The 18,856-nt window shown below is 42.7% G+C and overlaps 1 protein-coding gene across 1 annotated transcript in view; it reads right to left on the bottom strand.

Annotated features, from left to right (window-relative positions):
* The window catches only part of LOC121582736 (rho GTPase-activating protein 24-like), a 234,927-nt gene that overhangs the window by 141,080 nt on the left and 74,991 nt on the right, over positions 1-18,856 (bottom strand). The window contains exon 3 of the mRNA XM_041898797.2: positions 4,399-4,486. Within this exon, the coding sequence (XP_041754731.2) occupies positions 4,399-4,486 (88 nt within the window). The remainder of the gene's footprint in view (positions 1-4,398; positions 4,487-18,856) is intronic.

Genomic DNA, 18,856 nt, shown 5'->3' with positions numbered 1-18,856 from the left:
GTTAATCAAATCTCCCCATTCTTGCTCAATTTTGTATGCCTTCTCAAACAGATACAACTGTATATGCATTCGCACATCAAGTCCTCACTTGAGTTGGGCTCAGGGACGGAACAACGGTTGAACATCTGAGCTTGTGGTTGTTTGTGGGGGAAGGGTGGGGAGTGTTTATGAGTGAGTGTGTGTGTGTGTGTGTGTGTGTCGTGTGTGTGTGTGTGTGTGTGTGTGTGTGTGTGTGTGTGTGTGTGTATCCCACATCTGTTGCTATTGGGTAATGATGTTAGGGACAATATAGGATGAATCACAATAATTGTTTACCAAAATAATAATTGCTTGCCAAAAATGTAATTTTTGTAATAGCAATCCTGGTTATAGGTAACAATCCTTCATATGAACTGCCTACATTATTACGCATATTATTCACATATTAATTTTGGAAATAAATTAAGATATGCAAAACAAAAATATATCTATAACAGTGCATTCGGAAAGTATTCAGACCCCTTCAACTTTTTCACTTTTTGTTACGTTACAGACTTACTCTAAAATTGATTACATTGTTTTTTTCCCTCATCAATCTACACACAGTACCCCATAATGACAAAGCAAAAACTGATTTTTAGAAATTAAATATAAAATTTACATAAGTATTCAGACCCTTTACTCAGTACTTTGTTGAAGCACCTTTGGCAGCGATTACAGCATCAAGTCATCTTGGGTATGACGCTACAAGCTTGGCACACCTGTATTTGGGGAGTTTCTCCCATTCTTCTCTGCAGATCCTCTCAAGCTCTGTCAGGTTGGATGGGGAGAGTCGCTGCACAGCTACAGTGCCTTGCAAAAGTATTCATCCCCCTTTGTGTTTGTCCTATTTTGTTGCATTACAACCTGTAATGTGTTCACCCCTTTTGCTATAAAGCCCCTAAATAAGATCTGGTGCAACCAATTACCTTCAGAAGTCACATCATTTGTTAAATAAAGTCCACCTGTGTGCAATCTAAGTGTCACATGATCTGTCACATGATCTCAGTATATATACACCTGTTCTGAAAGGCCCCATAGTCTGCAACACCACTAAGCAAGAGGCACCACCAAGCAAGCATGAAGACCAAGGAGCTCTCCAAACAGGTCAGGAACAAAGTTGTGGAGAAGTACAGATCAGGGTTGGGTTATAAAAAAATATCCAAAACTTTGAACATCCCACGGAGCAACATTAAATCCATTATTAAAAAATTGAAAGAATATGGCACCACAACAAACCTGCGAAGAGAGGGCCGCCCACCAAAACTCACGAACCAGGCAAGGAGGGCATTAATCAGAGAGGCAACAAAGAGACCAAAGAAGGAACCCTGAAGGAGCTGCAAAGCTCCACAGCTGAGATTGGAGTATCTGTCCATAGGACCACTTTAAGCTGTACACTCCACAGGGCTGGGCTTTACGGAAGAGTGGCCAGAAAAAAGTAATTGCTTAAATAAAAAAATAAGCAAACACGTTTGGTGTTCGCCAAAAGGCATGTGGGAGACTCCCCAAACATATGGAAGAAGGTACTCTGGTCAGATTAGACTAAAATTGAGCTTTTTGGCCATCAAGGAAAACGCTATGTCTGGCGCAAACCCAACACCTCTCATCACCCCGAGATCACCACCCCCACAGTGAAGCATGGTGGTGGCAGCATCATGCTGTGGGGATGTTTTTCATCGGCAGGGACTGGGAAACTGGTCAGAATAGAAGGAATGATGGATGGTGCTAAATACAGGGAAATTCTTGAGGGAAATCTGCTTCATTCTTCCAGAGATGTGAGACTGAGATTGTGGTTCACCTTCCAGCAGGACAATGACCCTAAACATACTGCTAAAGCAACACTTGAGTGGTTTAAGGGGAAACATTTAAATATCTTGGAATGGCCTAGTCAAAGCCAGACCTCAATCCAATTGAGAATCTGTGGTATGACTTAAAGATTGCTGTATACCAGTGGAACCCATCCAACTTGAAGGAGCTGGAGCAGTTTTGACTTGAAGAATGGGCAAACATCCCAGTGGAGCTTATAGAGACATACCCCAAAATACTTGCAGCTGTAATTGCTGCAAAAGGTGGCACTACAAAGTGTTGACTTTGGGGGAGTGAATAGTTATGCCTGCTCAACTTTTCAGTTTTTTTGTCTTATTTCTTGTTTGTTTCACCCCAAGAAATATTTTGCATCTTCAAAGTGGTAGGCATGTTGTGTAAATCAAATGATACAACCCCCCCCAAAATCCATTTTAATTCCAGGTTGTAAGGCAACAAAATAGTAAAAATGCCAAGGGGGGTGAATACTTTCGCAATGCGCTGTACATGTCTGTCATTGAATAACCCCATGCCATGATTAGATAGTGAAAAAGCACACCAATATCTTTTATACATTCTTCAAAGAGTAAAAGCTAAATGACCAACGTTTCTGAAAATGGATGTAAAGCGTTTTGGAAGAAACTCTTCAAATGCTTTCTAGTTACCAGGCCATATGCAATAGAGCATATGTGTCAAACTCATTCCACGGAGGGCCGAATGTCTGCGGGTTTTCGCTCATCCCTTCTACTTGATTGATAAATTAAGGTCACTAATTAGTAAGGAACTCCCCTCACCTGGTTGTTTAGGTCTTAATTGAAAGGAAAACCAAAAACCAGCAGACACTAGGCCCTCCATTGAATGAGTTTGACACCCCTGCGAATAGAGGAAAGTTGGATGCCAGGAACCTGTTGTCCGATGGCCAGAAACACATGCTCATGCTTGTATGCGGACACACACACTGTGTATTGTAATAGAGAGGCTAGATTGATTGGAAGCTGTGACGTACGTCACATGAAATGCCACTAAATGGACTAATTTGTTTCAGGATGTCCACAGGGACATCGAAAAAGTTACAAGACTGAAAAGAAGAAGGCCAAAGGTCCATAGAGTTACACTGAAACTGACAAATCTACAACTTGCCACTTGGTGCAAATCATTAGATAGATAGCCTGCAAGGTCATACCCTTCAAAAGAAAGACTGATCCACATACAGACTCACAATCAAAGCAGTAACCTACAGGCAATGTTTAGACAGGCTCCACTGAATCTGAACTTCAAGGCTATAGCCACACCAGTCAGTGCGTCTCATTTCTTTCACCCACCCAGAAATAGATGGACTGAAGGGCACATTCTTCTGAGTGTGAAATAAAGAACAGTCACAATAACCCATGAGAGAACACACATTGTTTCTTGATTGTATTGAATGGAATAAAGATGAGTCATGGATCAGTCAATGGAATACTGAACAATAACATCTTTGTGGGAATGTTCTTGATTCTCAATTCTGTTTTCTCATAGAAGAAACAGTGGATGAACACACGAGGAAAAGAAACGGAGGGATTAACAAAGGGGAAAGAAAAGAGGTGAATACACCAGAGAGAGAAAGGATGAGTGTTCTGTGTTCCCTTTATGGATCAGTACACAACATCCGCTGCCCTCTACGCATCCATTTCTGCTGGATCGATTGGAGTTGGTCAAGCATTCCCCCACAGACCAGCTGAGTGCTGTGGGCTGTTGTCTTGTGTCCCAAATAACACCCTATCCCTACATATTGCACTACTTTTGACCAGTGCTCTGGTAGTGCACTATGTAGGGAATAGGGTTCCATTTGGGATGCATTCCTTGTTTAGAAATCCTTCATTCCCACAACACATTCCCTGCATGTTTGTCCCTGGGAAAATTGACTCATTTTTCCTTTGTGTACTCTCTAGTCAAGGCCATCTCGTCTGCAGGGGTTCGGGGGGGTTGAGGGTACAAGGTCAAAGTGCAGTGTGTGTGTTTATATTGTGTATGTGCGTGTGTCACTCAGAGAGCCAGTGAGCTCTCAGAGGAAGGTCATGCCATTAAAGTGACTGGTCATAGACCCCCCAAACCATACGTACCCAAACAAAGACAGACACTGCTATAAATCAATGACTCACCAGCTGTGCAATATGATGTTGCAGAACTATACACTACATCCAAGGGAGAAGACATTTAAGGTCTGTAGAATTAGGAGACTACTACAAATATAACAAATCTATATTTTAAACAAAATAAAAGTTGTGTATTTTAGCAGTGATGAAGCAAACAATGTCGCTTTTCCAGCAGAGCAGATTTGATTGAATTTGTCCCATTGTCTCAACTGGTATTTTTTTATATATACACAGGGGCACATAAAACAATGACAAGAGCAAATGTAATACACTAGATCCAGCTCAGCAAATAAAAGGACATGTGACTATAATTGTTTCTGTCACAATGTCAGCCTATTGTCATTTTGATCATGAGGTGGCCTTGAATATTTCTGGTGAATAATAAGACTGGATTTACCCTGGCTTGTTTAAGATAAAAAGTAGCTAAATTTCTTTGTCTTACCTGCAACAACCTCAAACAGGAATTTTCCATCCTCGTCCCCATTGCTGGGATGCTCAGTAACTCTGTTTCCAGATAAAAGAATGGTCCCCTAGAGAGAACAAGGAAGACAGACGGAAAATCAGAGGTTGTGCACGTAACCAATACACATTGTTGTTTAAGAATTAACCCAATGCGTACAATGCGTACTAATTTCAAATAGCTCAATCAACACTCATTAAGCTCATTATAATTATTTGATGATGATGTATACTCATACTCAGCATCAGGCCAGTAGATAATGAGCCACAGAGATACTGTAAGCATGTGTAAACTACACTATTTGTGTCACGTTTGTGCAAACTGCAAACCTGGCACCTTTACAAACTATCTGCCCTGGTGTGAGAGCAGCAGTTCTGGACTCAGAATGAAATGAAATATGCTTATATCATGGAAGCGTTTGTTAAATTCAGCATACTAAATGGCACCCTATTCCTTACATAGTGCACCACTTTGAGCAGGGCACATAGGGATCTGGTCAAAAGTAGTGCACTATATAGGGAATAGGTTGCGATTTGGGACACAACCATAGAATCAGGTCAAGGAAGAGATTCAGCAACTCTGGCGATTTGGGGGTTGTTCTATGTCTCTCTGGGGGGTCTGGATGACAGAGATGGGCTGTTATTAAACCTGACAAAGTGTTGGCCTGCCGATGCTGTATTACAGAGTGCGTGTGTGCGTATGGGGTGTGTGCGTGCGCGCATGTGTGTGTGTATTACGGAGAAAACCGTTCATCCAGACTGTGTACTAGATCAGTGTTTGACACCAGGCTTGCACTTCCTTCTTTAAATAGACATACCATCAGCATGTTGCGATCCCCCCCTCCACCAACAACCTTGCCCCAGCTCTGCTAATAATAGAATAGACACTGCTAGCTCTCTTGTTCTGACTTTCTTGGTTGGTGTGCAGTCTGTACATCCGTGTCCATAAAACCACTGGCCTGGCAATTCATTTCCTCATGTCTGCTCCAGATTCATTCTTTCGTTTTTGCCCTTATTGTAATTTCACTTCACTTTTTTCAATGAATCACTTCAATAAAAATACCCAGCCTGGTCTCATAGACTAGACGTAATATAGTAAATGTAGATCCGGGACACTCAAATGAGTATGATATGTTACATTTGGTATGGTTACATAACACAGATGGTTGCTTAAGACCAAAATGAAAGTAGGGTGGATGGTCGGGATGGACGGGCTTCTAGCGTGAACGTCTAGCAACCCAAAGGTTGATAGTTTGAATTTCATCACAGATAACTTTAGCACCCCAGCTAATTAGCAACTTTTCAACTAAATACTACTGTAAGTACAACTTTTTAGCTACTTTGCAACTACTTAACATGTTATCTAACCCTTCCCCTAACCCTAACCTTAATCTAACTCCTAAACTTAACCCTAACCCCTAGCCTAGCTAATGTTAGCAAGCTAGCTAACGTTAACCACTTAGCAATATTTTTTTACATATCATACGTGTGTTTGACGTCACACTTCCGCGTTGTCTCCGTGCTGCTGTGCTGTTTGATGCTACATCGTTTTTTACTTTTAATAACTGTTTAGTCAAAACGCTGCATTTAATACATTTACCAACGTCTTAGTGTTTTCCTCGCTCAACTTTTTTCATTCAACCTTTTCACCCCAAACGCTTTATCTGGACATGGTTCTACAAGACCTCCACCAGCCGAAAAAACTAAGTAGTAACCTTAATGCTATGTCATCTAATTGCAGTTGCTGTACTCATAATATACAGGAGAACTATCGCCTTATGGTGAGGATAGCCGAGTTGCAAGCACAGCTTCAGATGCAATCGTTAGGCAAGGGCAATTTAAGTGTAGGAAAGGATAAAACAGCGTCTGTGCCACCAGTAAATACAGATAGTAGTATAAATCCCCCCGCACAGTTCCCGCAGCAGGACAATTTTCTCAAGGCTTCTGGAAATAAATACTGTCGGCATGCTCAACCGGTGTCGCTCATTCAGCTGACAGAAACTTTCAACCGGTTCTACCCATTAAGCAACGAATAGGAGTCAGAGGCCAAGCCTTCTCAGGTCTCTCCTCCACCCGTTACGGGGTCTGAGCTGCCGAAGCCTCCCACCATTAGCTCTGACAAATTGAAAACCTTAGTCATTGGCGACTCCATTACCTGCAACATTAGACTTAAAAAGAATCATCCAGCAATCATACATTGTTTACCAGTGGGCAGGGCTACCGACGTAAAGGCTTATCTGAAGAGGGTGCTGGCTAAAGATAAAACTGGCAAGTGTAGAGAATATAGGGATATTGTATCTACTGTACGTTGGCAACAACAATAATAGGATGAAACCGAGCACAACATAGCTTCAGTGTGTAAATTAGTAAAAAATATGTGTCGGCATCGAGTAATTGTCTCTGGCCCTCTCCCAGTTAGGGGGAGTGATGAGCTCTACAGCAGAGTCTCACAACTCAATCGCTGGTTGATGTAGCTCAGCTGGTAGAGCACGGCGCTTGTAACGCCAAGGTAGTGGGTTCGATCCCCGGGACCACCCATACACAAAAATGTATGCACGCATGACTGTAAGTCGCTTTGGATAAAAGCGTCTGCTAAATGGCATATTATTATTATTATAAAACAGTTTTCTGCCCCGCCCAAAATATAGAATTTGTAGATAATTGGCCCTCTTTCTGGGACTCACCCACAAACAGGACCAAGCCTGGCCTGCTGAGGAGTGACGGACTCCATCCTAGCTGGAGGGGTGCTCTCATCTTATCTAGCAACATAGACAGGGCTCTAACTCCTCTAGCTCCACAATGAGATAGGGTGCAGGCCAGGCAGCAGGCTGTTAGCCAGCCTGCCAGTTTAGTGGAGTCTGCCACTAGCACAGTCAGTGTAGTCTAAGCTATCCCCATTGACACCGTGTCTGTGCCTCGATCTAGGTTGGGCAAATCTAAACATGGCTGTGTTCGCCTTAGCAATCTCACTGGAATAAAGACCTCCTCCATTCCTGTCATTATTGAAAGAGATCTCACATCTCAAAATAGCGCTACTTAATGTTAGATCCCTCACTTCCAAGGTAGTCATAGTCAATGAACTAAGTACTGATCATAACCTTGATGTTATTGGCCTAACTGAAACATGATGAATTGACTGTGTTAAATGAGGCCTCTCCTCCTGGTTACACTAGTGACCATATCCCCCGCGCATCCCGCAAAGGCGGAGGTGTTGCTAACATTTCGAACAGCAAATAAAAAATAAAAATTACAAAAAAGACTGAGTTTTCGTCATTCTAGTCATGAAATCTATGCGGCCTACCCAATCACTTTGTATAGCTACTGTCTAAAGGCCTCCTGGGATGTATATAGCGTTCCTCACCGAGTTCCCTGAATTTCTATCGGACCTTGTAGTCATTGCAGATAATATTCTAATGGCAAAGTCCACAGACCCATTCCAAAAGGCTTTCGGAGCCATCATCGACTTAGTGGGTTGTGTCCAACATGTCTCCGGACCTACGAATTGCCACAGTCATACCCTTGATCTAGTTTTGTCCTGTGGAATAAATATTGTGGATCTAAATGTTTTTCCTCATAATCCGGGACTATCGGACCACCATCTTATTACGTTTGCAATCGCAACAAATAATCTGCTCAAACCCCATTCAAGGATCATCAAAAGCCGCGCTAGAAATTATTGTGCAACCCAAAGATTCCTAGATGCCCTTCCAGACTCCCTCCACCTACCCAAGGACGTCGGAGTACAAAAACTGAGGATAAATGTAACCTTGCGTAATACCCTAGATGCAGTTGCACCCCTAAAAACAAAAAACATTTGTCACAAGAAATTAGCTCCCTGGTTTACAGAAAATACCCGAAACCTGAATCAAGCTTCCAGAAAATTGGAACGGAAATGGCGCTCCACCAAACTGGAAGTCTATCGACTAGCTTGGAAAGACAGTACCGTGCAATATCGACGAGCCCTCACTGCAACTCAATCAGCCTATTTTTCCAACCTAATTGAGGGGAATAAGAACAATCCCCCCCAAAAAATGGATACTGTCGCAAAGCTAACTAAAAAGCAACATTCCCCAAGAGAGGATGGCTTTCACTTCAGCAGTGATGAATTAATGAACGTCTTTGACAAAAAGATAATGATCATTAGAAAGCAAATTACGGACTCTTCTTTGAAACTGAGTATTTCTCCAAAGCTCAGTTGTCCTGAGTCTGCACAGATCTGCCAGGACCTAAGATCAATGGAGACACTCAAGTGCTTTAATCCTGTGTCTCTTGACACTTTCACAAAAATAGTTATGACCTTTAAACCTTCCAGCTGCGTACTGGACCCTATTCCAGCTAAACTACTGAAAAAGCTACTTCCTGTGCTTGGCCCTCCTATGTTGGACATAATTAACGGCTCCCTATCCTCCGGATGTGTACCAAACTCACTAAAAGTGGCAGTAATAAAGCCTCTCTTGAAAAAGCCAAACCTTGACCCGGAAAATGTAAAAAACTATCGGCCCATATCGAATCTCCCATTCCGCTCAAACATTTTAGAAAAAGCTGTTGCGCAGTAACTCACTGCCTTCCTGAAGACAAATAATGTATACGAAATGCTTCAGTCTGGTTTTAGACCCCCTCATAGTAGTGAGACTGCACTCGTGAAGGTGGTAAATGACCTTTTAATGGCGTCAGACCAAGGCTCTGCATCTGTCCTCGTGGTCCTAGACCTTAGTGCTGCTTTTGACGACCACTATTGTTTTCACTATATATTCTACCTCTTGGTGATGTCATTCGGAAACACAATGTCAACTTTCACTGCTATGCTGCTGACACACAGCTGTACATTTCGATGAAACATGGTGAAGCCCCAAAATTGCCTACCCTGGAAGCCTGTGTTTCAGACATAAGGAAGTGGATGGCGACAAATGTTTTACTTTTAAACTCGGACAAAACAGAGTTGCTAGTTTTAGGTCTCAATAAATTAAGAGATCTGCTGTTGGTTCTGACAATTAATCTTGATAATAATATGCCATTTAGCAGACGCTTTTATCCAAAGCGACTTACAGTCATGTGCGCATAAATTTTTACGTATTGGTGGTCCCGGGGATCGAACCCACTACCCTGGCGTTACAAGCGCCAGGCTCTACCAATTGAGCTACAGTCGTCTCAAATAAAACTGTGAAGGACCTCGGCTCCTATCTATCTCTTCGATTTGGTCCTGCCGTACATACCTACACGTACGCTATGGTCACAAGATGCAGGCCTCCTTATTGTCCCCAGAATTTCTAAGCAAACAGCTGGAGGCAGGGCGTGTTCCTATAGAGCTAAATTTTTATGGAATGGTCTGCCTATCCATGTGAGAGACGCAGACTCGGTCTCAACGTTACTGAAGACTCATCTCCTCACTAGGTCCTATGATTGAGTGTAGTCTGGCCCAGGGGTGCGAAGGTGAACGGCAAGGCACTGGAGCGACGAACCGCCCTTGCTGTCTCTGCCTGGCCAGCTCCCCTCTCTCCACTGGGATTCTCTGCCTCTGACCCTGTTAAGGGGGCTGAGTCACTGGCTTACTTGTGCTCTTCCATGCTGTCCCTAGGAGGGGTGCGTCAATCGAGTGGGTTGAGTCACTGATGTGACCTTCCTGTCCGGTTTTGCACCCCCTCAGGCTCCTGCGGTGGAGGAGATCTTTGTGGGCTATACTCAGCCTTGTCTCAGGGTAATACGTTGGTGGTCTGTTGATATCCATCTAGTGGTGTGGGGGCTGTGCTTTGGAAAAGTGGGTGAGGTTATATCCTGCCTGGTTGGCCCTGTCTGGGGTTATCGTCGGACGGGGCCACAGTGTCCCCCAACACTCCCTGTCTCAGCCCCAGTATCTATGCTGCAATAGTCTAAGTGCCGGAGGGCTAGGGTTAGTCTGACTTATCTGGTGTCCTGTGTGAATTTAAGAATGCTCCCTCCAATTCTATCGCTCTCCCTTTCTCCCTCCCCTCCTGAAGGACCTGAGTGCTAGGACCATGCCTCAGGATTACCTGGCCTGATGACACCTGGCTGCCCACAGTCCACCTGGTCGTGCTGCTGCTCCAGTTTCAACTGTTCTGCCTGGGGCTATGGAAACCTGACCTATTCACCGGACGTGCTACCTTGTCCCGGACCTGCTGTTTTCATCTCTCTCTCTCTCTCTCTCTCTCTCTCTCTCTCTCTCTCTCTCTCTCTCTCTCTCTCTCTCTCTCTCTCTCTCTCTCTCTCTCACACTCTCTCTCACCTGCTGTCTCGATCTCTGAATGCTCGGCTATGAAAAGCCAACTGACATTTACTCCTGAGGTACTGACCTGTTGCACCCTCTGCAACCACTGTGATTATTAGTTGACCCTGCTGGTCATCTATGAACATTTGAACATCTTGAAGAACAATCTGGCCTTAATGTACTCTTATAATCTCTACCCGGCACAGCCAGAAGAGGACTGGCCACCCCTCAGAGCCTGGTTCCGCTCTAGGTTTCTTGCTAGGCTCCTGCCTTTCTAGGGAGTTTTTCCTAGCCATGGTGATTCTACATCTGCAATTGCTTGCTGTTTGGGGTTTTAGGCTGGGTTTCTGTATAAGCACTTTGTGACATCTGCTGATGTAAGAAGGGCTTTATAAATAAATATGAATTGATTTGATACTTATTTGCAAATTCATAACATATTGTACGTTGTGCAAATTCATAACATATAATACGAATTGTAATTCGTAACATATCACACGAATGGGGCGATAGACATCGACAAATGAATACATATCTTATGAAATGTAACATATCATACTAGATGGAGTGTATCGGATTTACGTACAGAATAATACGAAATGCTCTGAGACCAGGTTGATATGCGAATTAGCAGACACTTTTATCAATTTTAGTATGTGCATATGATCGCTATAGTATTGTGTGTATGTGATCAGAATCAAACCCATGTAATAGTGACTTGTTTATAGAGATGGATTATTCCAGAGTAGCCTGCGTTAGAGAATGCAGCCAGATAGACAGCCAAGGACAGGCTATTACCCTGAACAGATCTGTATCTATGACCGCAGCAATAGTATTGTGTGTCTTTGAGAGGCCTCTGTTTTTGTGTGTGTGCGTGTGTGTGTGTCTGTGTGTGTGTGTGTGTGTGTGTGTGCATGCACGTGTGTATGTGTGCATATATGTGTCATGTCTTTTTGTGTGTCACTCACTCACTCACTCACTCACTCACTCACTCACTCACTCACTCACTGACTCACACAAACATGACCAGATTATTCATGTGTTGTCTTGAGACATACTGTACATTATATCAAGAATATACATTAAGACAACTATCCTAATATTGAGTTGCACCCCCCCTCCTTTGCCCTCAGAACAGCCTCAATTTGTCAGGGCATGGACTTTACAGGGTGTTGAAAGCGTTCCACAGGGATGCTGGCCTATGTTGACTCCAATGCTTCCCACAGTTGTGTCAAGTTGGCTGGATGTCCTTTGGGTGGTGGACCATTCTTGATACACACGGGAAACAGTTGAGCGTGAAATACCCAGCAGCGTTGCAGTTCTTGACACAAACTGGTGCACCTGGCACCTACTACAATACCCCGTTCAAAGGCACTTAAATATTTTGTCTTGCCCATTCACCCTCTGAATGGCACACATACAGAATCCATGTTTCAACTGCCTCAAGGTTTAAAAATCCTTCTTTAACCTGTCTCCCCCCCTTCATCTACACTGATTGAAGTGGATTTAACAAGTGACATCAATAAGGGATTATAGCTTTCACCTGGATTCACCTGGTCAGTCTATGTCATGGAAAGAGCCGGTGTTCAGAATATGTTGTAGACTCAGTGTATATTATATATGAAGCAGCACAGTATATAAACTCCTTCTCAAAGGAACATGCCAGTACCTGAGGGTTTCATTTAGTAAGTGAACATTACAGTTTTTTTCAATTGCTTACACACTAAAATTAAAACTTTCCCACAATTAGCAAAACCTTACACTCAAGGAGCAAAACACCGGCCTAGATTTGCACAAACTGTAAGCACATTGTCAGCTTCACACTTTTTGCAAAACATTACATACAGTGATTTGCAAAACACTAAACACACTTGTATGCATTTGACACAGAAATGTATCATGATGTCATTTCCTTGCAATTTCAAAGCAAAGGCTTTCAAATGAACACACCCATGAACCAATTGGTTAAACACAGCCACCAGGTGTGCACACACACTGGTGCTTAATTGTAGACACACCAATCAGATATAAGCACTATAAAAAGGCAACAGGTAAGTTCACCTGTCTTCAAAAAAAAATTGACGGTGTCAGAGGAAGAGGAAGAGGAAGAGGGAGAGGGAGAGGAAGACCTGGAGGAGGGGTAGGACATGCACAAAGAAGAAGACAACCAAATCTGTGTAACGAAATTCATGCTACAATTGTGGACCATGTAATAAACCACGGACTAACACTGAGGGAGGCTGGACTGAGAGTACAGCCTAACCTAAGCAGGTACACGGTGGCATCAATAGTTCGGACATTTCGTCAAAAGCACAGGTGAGAAACGTATCTTCTGTCAACAGAAAATCCATAGCTTACTGCATGTATTATATCAACAGTTTTGGTATCTATTCCTGTATCATTTTACAGTAAGCTACATGTATTTTGTTTGGCCAACATAGGATTGAACGTCAAGAACACCAAGGAGGGAGGGGCCCCATATTCACACAGGAGCAAGAGAGGGAGATCATAAACCTCGTTTTGGCCAATAATGCAATCAGACTTAGAGAAATTCAAGCCCATATTGTCAATGATCACCGAATTTTCAATAATGTCCAACAGGTCTCTCTGTCAACAATAGCCTGTATCCTTAAAAAACATCAAGTTCTGATGAAACAACTGTATAAAGTGCCATTTGAAAGAAATTCAGACAGGGTGAAAGGCCTGCGGCGTGAATATGTGGTTGTACGTTTTGTTCACTGACTGTAGTTTTGTGTACTGCACACTTAACCTTTTTACTGTACATGTAATTTTACTGTATAGCAGACCTACAGTAAATTGATCCACACAATGTGATCTTTTGCTGTATTTCAGAGAGTTTTGCAGAGGAAATGGATGCAGAGGAAGTCCCGCATGAGTTTATATACATTGATGAGGCTGGATTTAACCTGACAACAGTGAGAAGAAGGGGAAGAAACATCATTGGCCACAAGGCTATTGTCAATGTACCAGGGCAACGTGGGGATAACATTACCCTTTGTGCTGCCATTACACAGAATGGGGTCCTCCACCGCCATGCCAACTTGGGTACTTACAACACTGACCTCATTCTTACATTTTTAGACAGATTACACAATATTATCACAGCAGCAAACCAAAGGGACCAAATGCAATACATTGTCGTCTGGGACACTGTAGCTTTCCATCGTTCTGCTCTTGTCCAAAACTGGTTTCATCAACACCCACAATTTACAGTTCAATACCTTCTACCATACTCCCCCTTCCTAAACCCCATCGAGGAGTTCTTCTCAGCATGGCGGTGGAAGGTTTATGATCTCCGGCCCTATGTCCAGATGGCCCTCATTCAAGCTATGGTGAAAGCATGTGATCAAATTGAAGCAGCATCAATACAAGGGTGGATTCGTCACTACAAAACATTCTTCCCACGTTGTCTTGCAAATGAAAATATAGCCTTTGATGTTGACGAGGCCCCGTGGCCAGATCCAGCTAGGCGGAGAGATGTTTAGGTTATTTTCTTCTTAATGTGTTTGAGCCAATCAGTTGTGTTGTGACAAGGTAGGGGGGTATACAGAAGATAGCCCTATTTGGTAAAATACCAAGTCCATATAATGTCAAGAACAGCTCAAAGAAGCAATGAGAAATGATAGTCCATCATTACTTTAAGACATGAAGGTCAGTCAATCCGGAAAATGTCAAAAACTTTTAAAGTTTCTTTAAATGCAGTCGCAAAAACCATGAAACGCTATGATGAAACTGGCTCTCATGAGGACCGTCACAGGAATGGAAGACCCAGAGTTACGTCTGCTGCAGAGGATAAGTTCATTAGAGTTACCAGCCTCAGAAATTGCAGCCCAAGTAAATGCTTCACATAATTCAAGTAACAGACATCTCAACATCAACTGTTCAGCGGGGACTGTGTGAATCAAGCATTCATGGTCGAATTGCTGCAAAGAAACCACTACTAAAGGACACTAATAAGAAGAAGAGACCTGCTTGGGCCAAGAAACACGAACAATGGACATTAGACCGGTGGAAATTTGTCCTTTGGTCTGGAGTCCAAATTTGAGATTTTTGGTTCCAACCGCCGTTTCTTTGTGAGACGCGGTGTGGATGAACGGATGATCTCCGCATGTATATTTCCCACCGTAAAGCATGGAGAAGGAGGTGTTATGGTGTGGGGGTGCTTTGCTGGTGACACTGTCTGTGATTTATTTAGAATTAAAGGCACACTTAACCAGCATGGCTACCACAGCATTCTGCAGCGATACGCCATCTCATCTGGTTTGGGCTTAGTAGGACTATCGTTTGTTTTTCAACAGGACAATGACCCAACACACCTCCAGGCTGTGTAAGGGTTATTTTACCAATAAGGAGAGTGATGGAGTGCTGCATCAGATGACCTGGCCTCTACAATCCCCCAACCTCAACCCAATTGAGATGGTTTGGGATGAGTCGGACCGCAGAGTGAAGGAAAAGCAGCCAACAAGTGCTCAGCATATGTGGGAACTCCTTCAAGTCTGTTGGAAAAGCATTCCAGGTGAAGCTGGTTGAGAGAATGCCAAGAGTGCAAAGCTGTCATCAAGTCAAAGGGTGGCTATTTGAAGAATCTCAAATATTAAAGATGTGTTGATATCATAATGTGCAGAAACATTATGTACAGAATAAATTACAAATAACGCGAAAAAAGACACATACTAGTACAATTGGTTAGAGGGCTGTAAAATGGCAGCCATCTTCTCCGGCGCCATTGCCCCTCCACCTCTCAGCCACACTTTCTATAATGACACCCCATTGCTCTGCTGTTGCTTCAACAATATACCACAATATCCCTGGAAAACAGTGACAATTGTACTGAGCGGACTATCCTGGTTAAATTAATTTAAATGAAATGACAGCCCAGAGGGGCTAAACCAAGAGGGACTTAGCCCAGAGGTACAAAACAGAATAATAACAGTTATAACCATAAAGCTAAATCAATACCATAGTAATAACACAGTAATAACACAGCCCACTCTATCATTGGTGCTGGAGGCCAGCTAGAGTTCAGATCTCAGTATGACGTTGCACCTAGCTGCCCCCTGTAGACCAGGCTGTTTTATTATGCTCATTATATAAGCAGTCTATGAAAGTCCGGCTAGCGCCCCACTGACCAACAAGACTAGCACATGGGAAGATTTTCCTGGACATAGTCCCTGAGGCTACAAAATGATGGGAAGAGACTGTGGAAATACTGAAAAACAGGGAGAACAGGAAATGTGATATCACGTACACAGTTCAAGATGGCTATCAACATGGTGTATAGTTATGTCATTGGCATTTCCTCCCTAATTGAGAAAATACTCTGAGGCAGTGAGTGGCAGAACTATGGGACTCCCCTCTGAAGATTTCCTCTGAGTTTGTTTATGAAAGGGTATGAATGTATGGATTGGATGAATGAATGAACTAACAAATGGACGAAAAAAATAACAAACTAACAAACAAACAAACAAACAACTGGACAAAGCCAAGATTGAATAAACTAAGGTCCAATGAGTTTGGTGTGATGTTCCCCACTAACAGATTTCCAATTGCTAACAGCTGAATCTGAATGGCCAACTGGCGCTGTAGACTTCATTAGGCCCCAGCCACCACTGAGCAACACAGGTCCATAAAGATTGCATTGACCAACGTTTGATCACTATTCTCTTTCATCCAATCATTACTGTGCTTCTATCCCGCTGTCCTGAACTTTGACTTTACAGAAAGTAGGTTACAACCCAAAAGCACCTGGAGAGATGTAAAGTAGAAGCTTCAGGCAACATATTTAGCTGTGTGTTTTCCCTCAAAGGTGGTTGAAAGCAGAGAAAGTTAGCTCTGACTGCAGTAGGCCTATATCTGTCTGAGAGATCCCAACTGCCCCAGTCAATACTGCATGGATTGCCACTGCAGTCCACTGCAGTCTAAAGTCATATGACTTCTTCATTCATGTAAAAGTATTTGAAGAGCTGGATTAGGACATAAATCATAAAGGATAATGAAATACAGACAGTAGGAATGGTAGAATTACCAATGTTTGGATTCAAAACAGAATCTTATTATCAAAACTGATGTTACCATTAAGATGTGGGGGTTTTTCAACCCCCTCCAATTCCGTCAAGCCTACAGAAAGGCCAGCCCATTAACTCTGTAATCTCGTAAAAGAAGGAACTGGAAGGACACAGTTTTGGGGGATACAATCATTGTTTTGGCATCGGGAGGTAAAACGGTAGTATTTCAAGAGCTTCATGTATCAAGAGTCAGATTGCTGCAGTTCAAACATGTTATTAACCACAACTTTCCATTACATATATCCTGATTGTTTTATTCGATTCCTCCCCAAGTCCACCTCACTTTCAGAACTTTTTCCGTCTGACCTGTCTGCAATAATAATACATGTTTTTTTATCGAACGCTTTTACCAGACCCAAAGATGTACTGTCACTGAGAGGAAAGAGAAGATAATCTTATATGATGATGTGTATGGTTGACTAATAATGGGAACCAAGGACCTCCTCACTTTCAGAACTGTTGCCATGTCTGCTGCACTGTGCACTTTGCCTGGCTGCTCAAACTCCTTACTCCTTACCCAAACGCTACGCCATACCCAAGGACGTTAGTTTCTTTTCTGCAATGAGTTTGGATCTGAATACCTCCCTGATGATGAATGCAAACACATTCTAACCGTTCTGATTGGTCCCAGAAACCGATGGCTTGAACCAGAACACACGTGGGTAGAGCAGCGTTTTGAAAATGTGTCCTTGGCTGTGATACTCTGATTGGTTTGAGATTATCCAATTGCTGATGACTTGCTGATGTTTTGTACAACACCCCTCATTTTGACGTCACCACAAATGACTTCAACGATGGCAACCAGACTGAAGTATGTAGCGAACATAGAGCAGCGGAATAATTTAGTTTGAGTCGTCAGGCAACTGTGCACTGTCACTGACACCAAAGAGAACCTTGGACGACTCCTTCTTAGATGATGCTGTGTATTTGGTTGACTGCTAATGTGACAGACCATGCATTATGAATGGAACTGCTGAGCATGCACATAATTACAAGTAGCATGCCACAGATGAGTCTGTCATAGAAGGGCGAATCCCAACTTCCATTAATTCCATTTTTACTTAGTCTCCCATTGACATCAATGCATTACTATTTGAAAATTCGACTTAAGTGGAAGTTAGGCTTCGAAGTTAGTATCTACGCTACAGTACAATATGAGTGTATGAGTTTGTCATACAGTATTACTAATGAAACCTGCCTAGAACTGCTGCATCTACAGCTCCACTGTATCTTCAAATATATTCATACAGGCCAGAGAACGTTAGCGTAAGCACATAAAGCTGTACCCCACAAAGCATACAAATGACCGTTCAGTAATAATATATGAGTTACCAGAAGGCATTCTGCTCGTTCTGTATTCTTGTCCTGGTGAGCTGCTCTCTGGTTTAATAAGATTTACAGTATGAAAACATGATAGTTTCTTTATGCAGCCCAATGCATCCCAATCTGGGGTTGTGTCCACAGGAAAGCTGGGTTCAAATATTACAAATCCCCCTCCCCCAAAAAAATGTTATCAGTGCTTAAGGATTGAGCTTGCCTGGCTCAATGAACCAAGAACATGACCAAAACCTGCTTCTAGTTAGGTTAAATGTCTGCCCAGTTGACTCAGCACCCTGGCAACAGCAGTAGATTAACAGAGTCCATAGAGGCTTCAGTAGTCCAGCCTCGGCCCACAGTCCATGCAGAGACCACAAACACAGTCCACTCAGAGCATAGTCATCATATTACCTCAGGATCAGCATACAGCACACAGTGTGAAATACCAAAAGCCAAAACTTGCTCTCTATACCACCAATATCATGTTTTCAATAAGAAATCTGCAAAAGATTATACAGTAGCTGTCTAGGGAAATCGGACACTATCCGTATTGTCTAAGTTGATGATTATTTTGTACACGCAATGGTACACAATGGTATACATTCACACCACCCCAATTAGTCAGTAATGATGTCTAGTTATGTCCTATAAAATAGTCTGATACTCATTACTGTTAATAAACCGAACGTGGAGAAGTATGAAGGACTGCAATGAATGCAGATCAACAATCTCACACAATGAGAACACTCCTAATTGAATCAAAAGTAAGAGGATAAGACCCATTCAAAACTGCAATTAGTGACTTTATTTCCAGA

This window comes from Coregonus clupeaformis, chromosome 15 (assembly GCF_020615455.1).
Source record: "Coregonus clupeaformis isolate EN_2021a chromosome 15, ASM2061545v1, whole genome shotgun sequence".
Classification (NCBI taxonomy): Eukaryota; Metazoa; Chordata; class Actinopteri; order Salmoniformes; family Salmonidae; genus Coregonus; species Coregonus clupeaformis.
The sequence above is the reverse complement of the archived record's forward strand: the minus strand, read 5'-3'. Positions and strand labels throughout refer to the sequence as shown.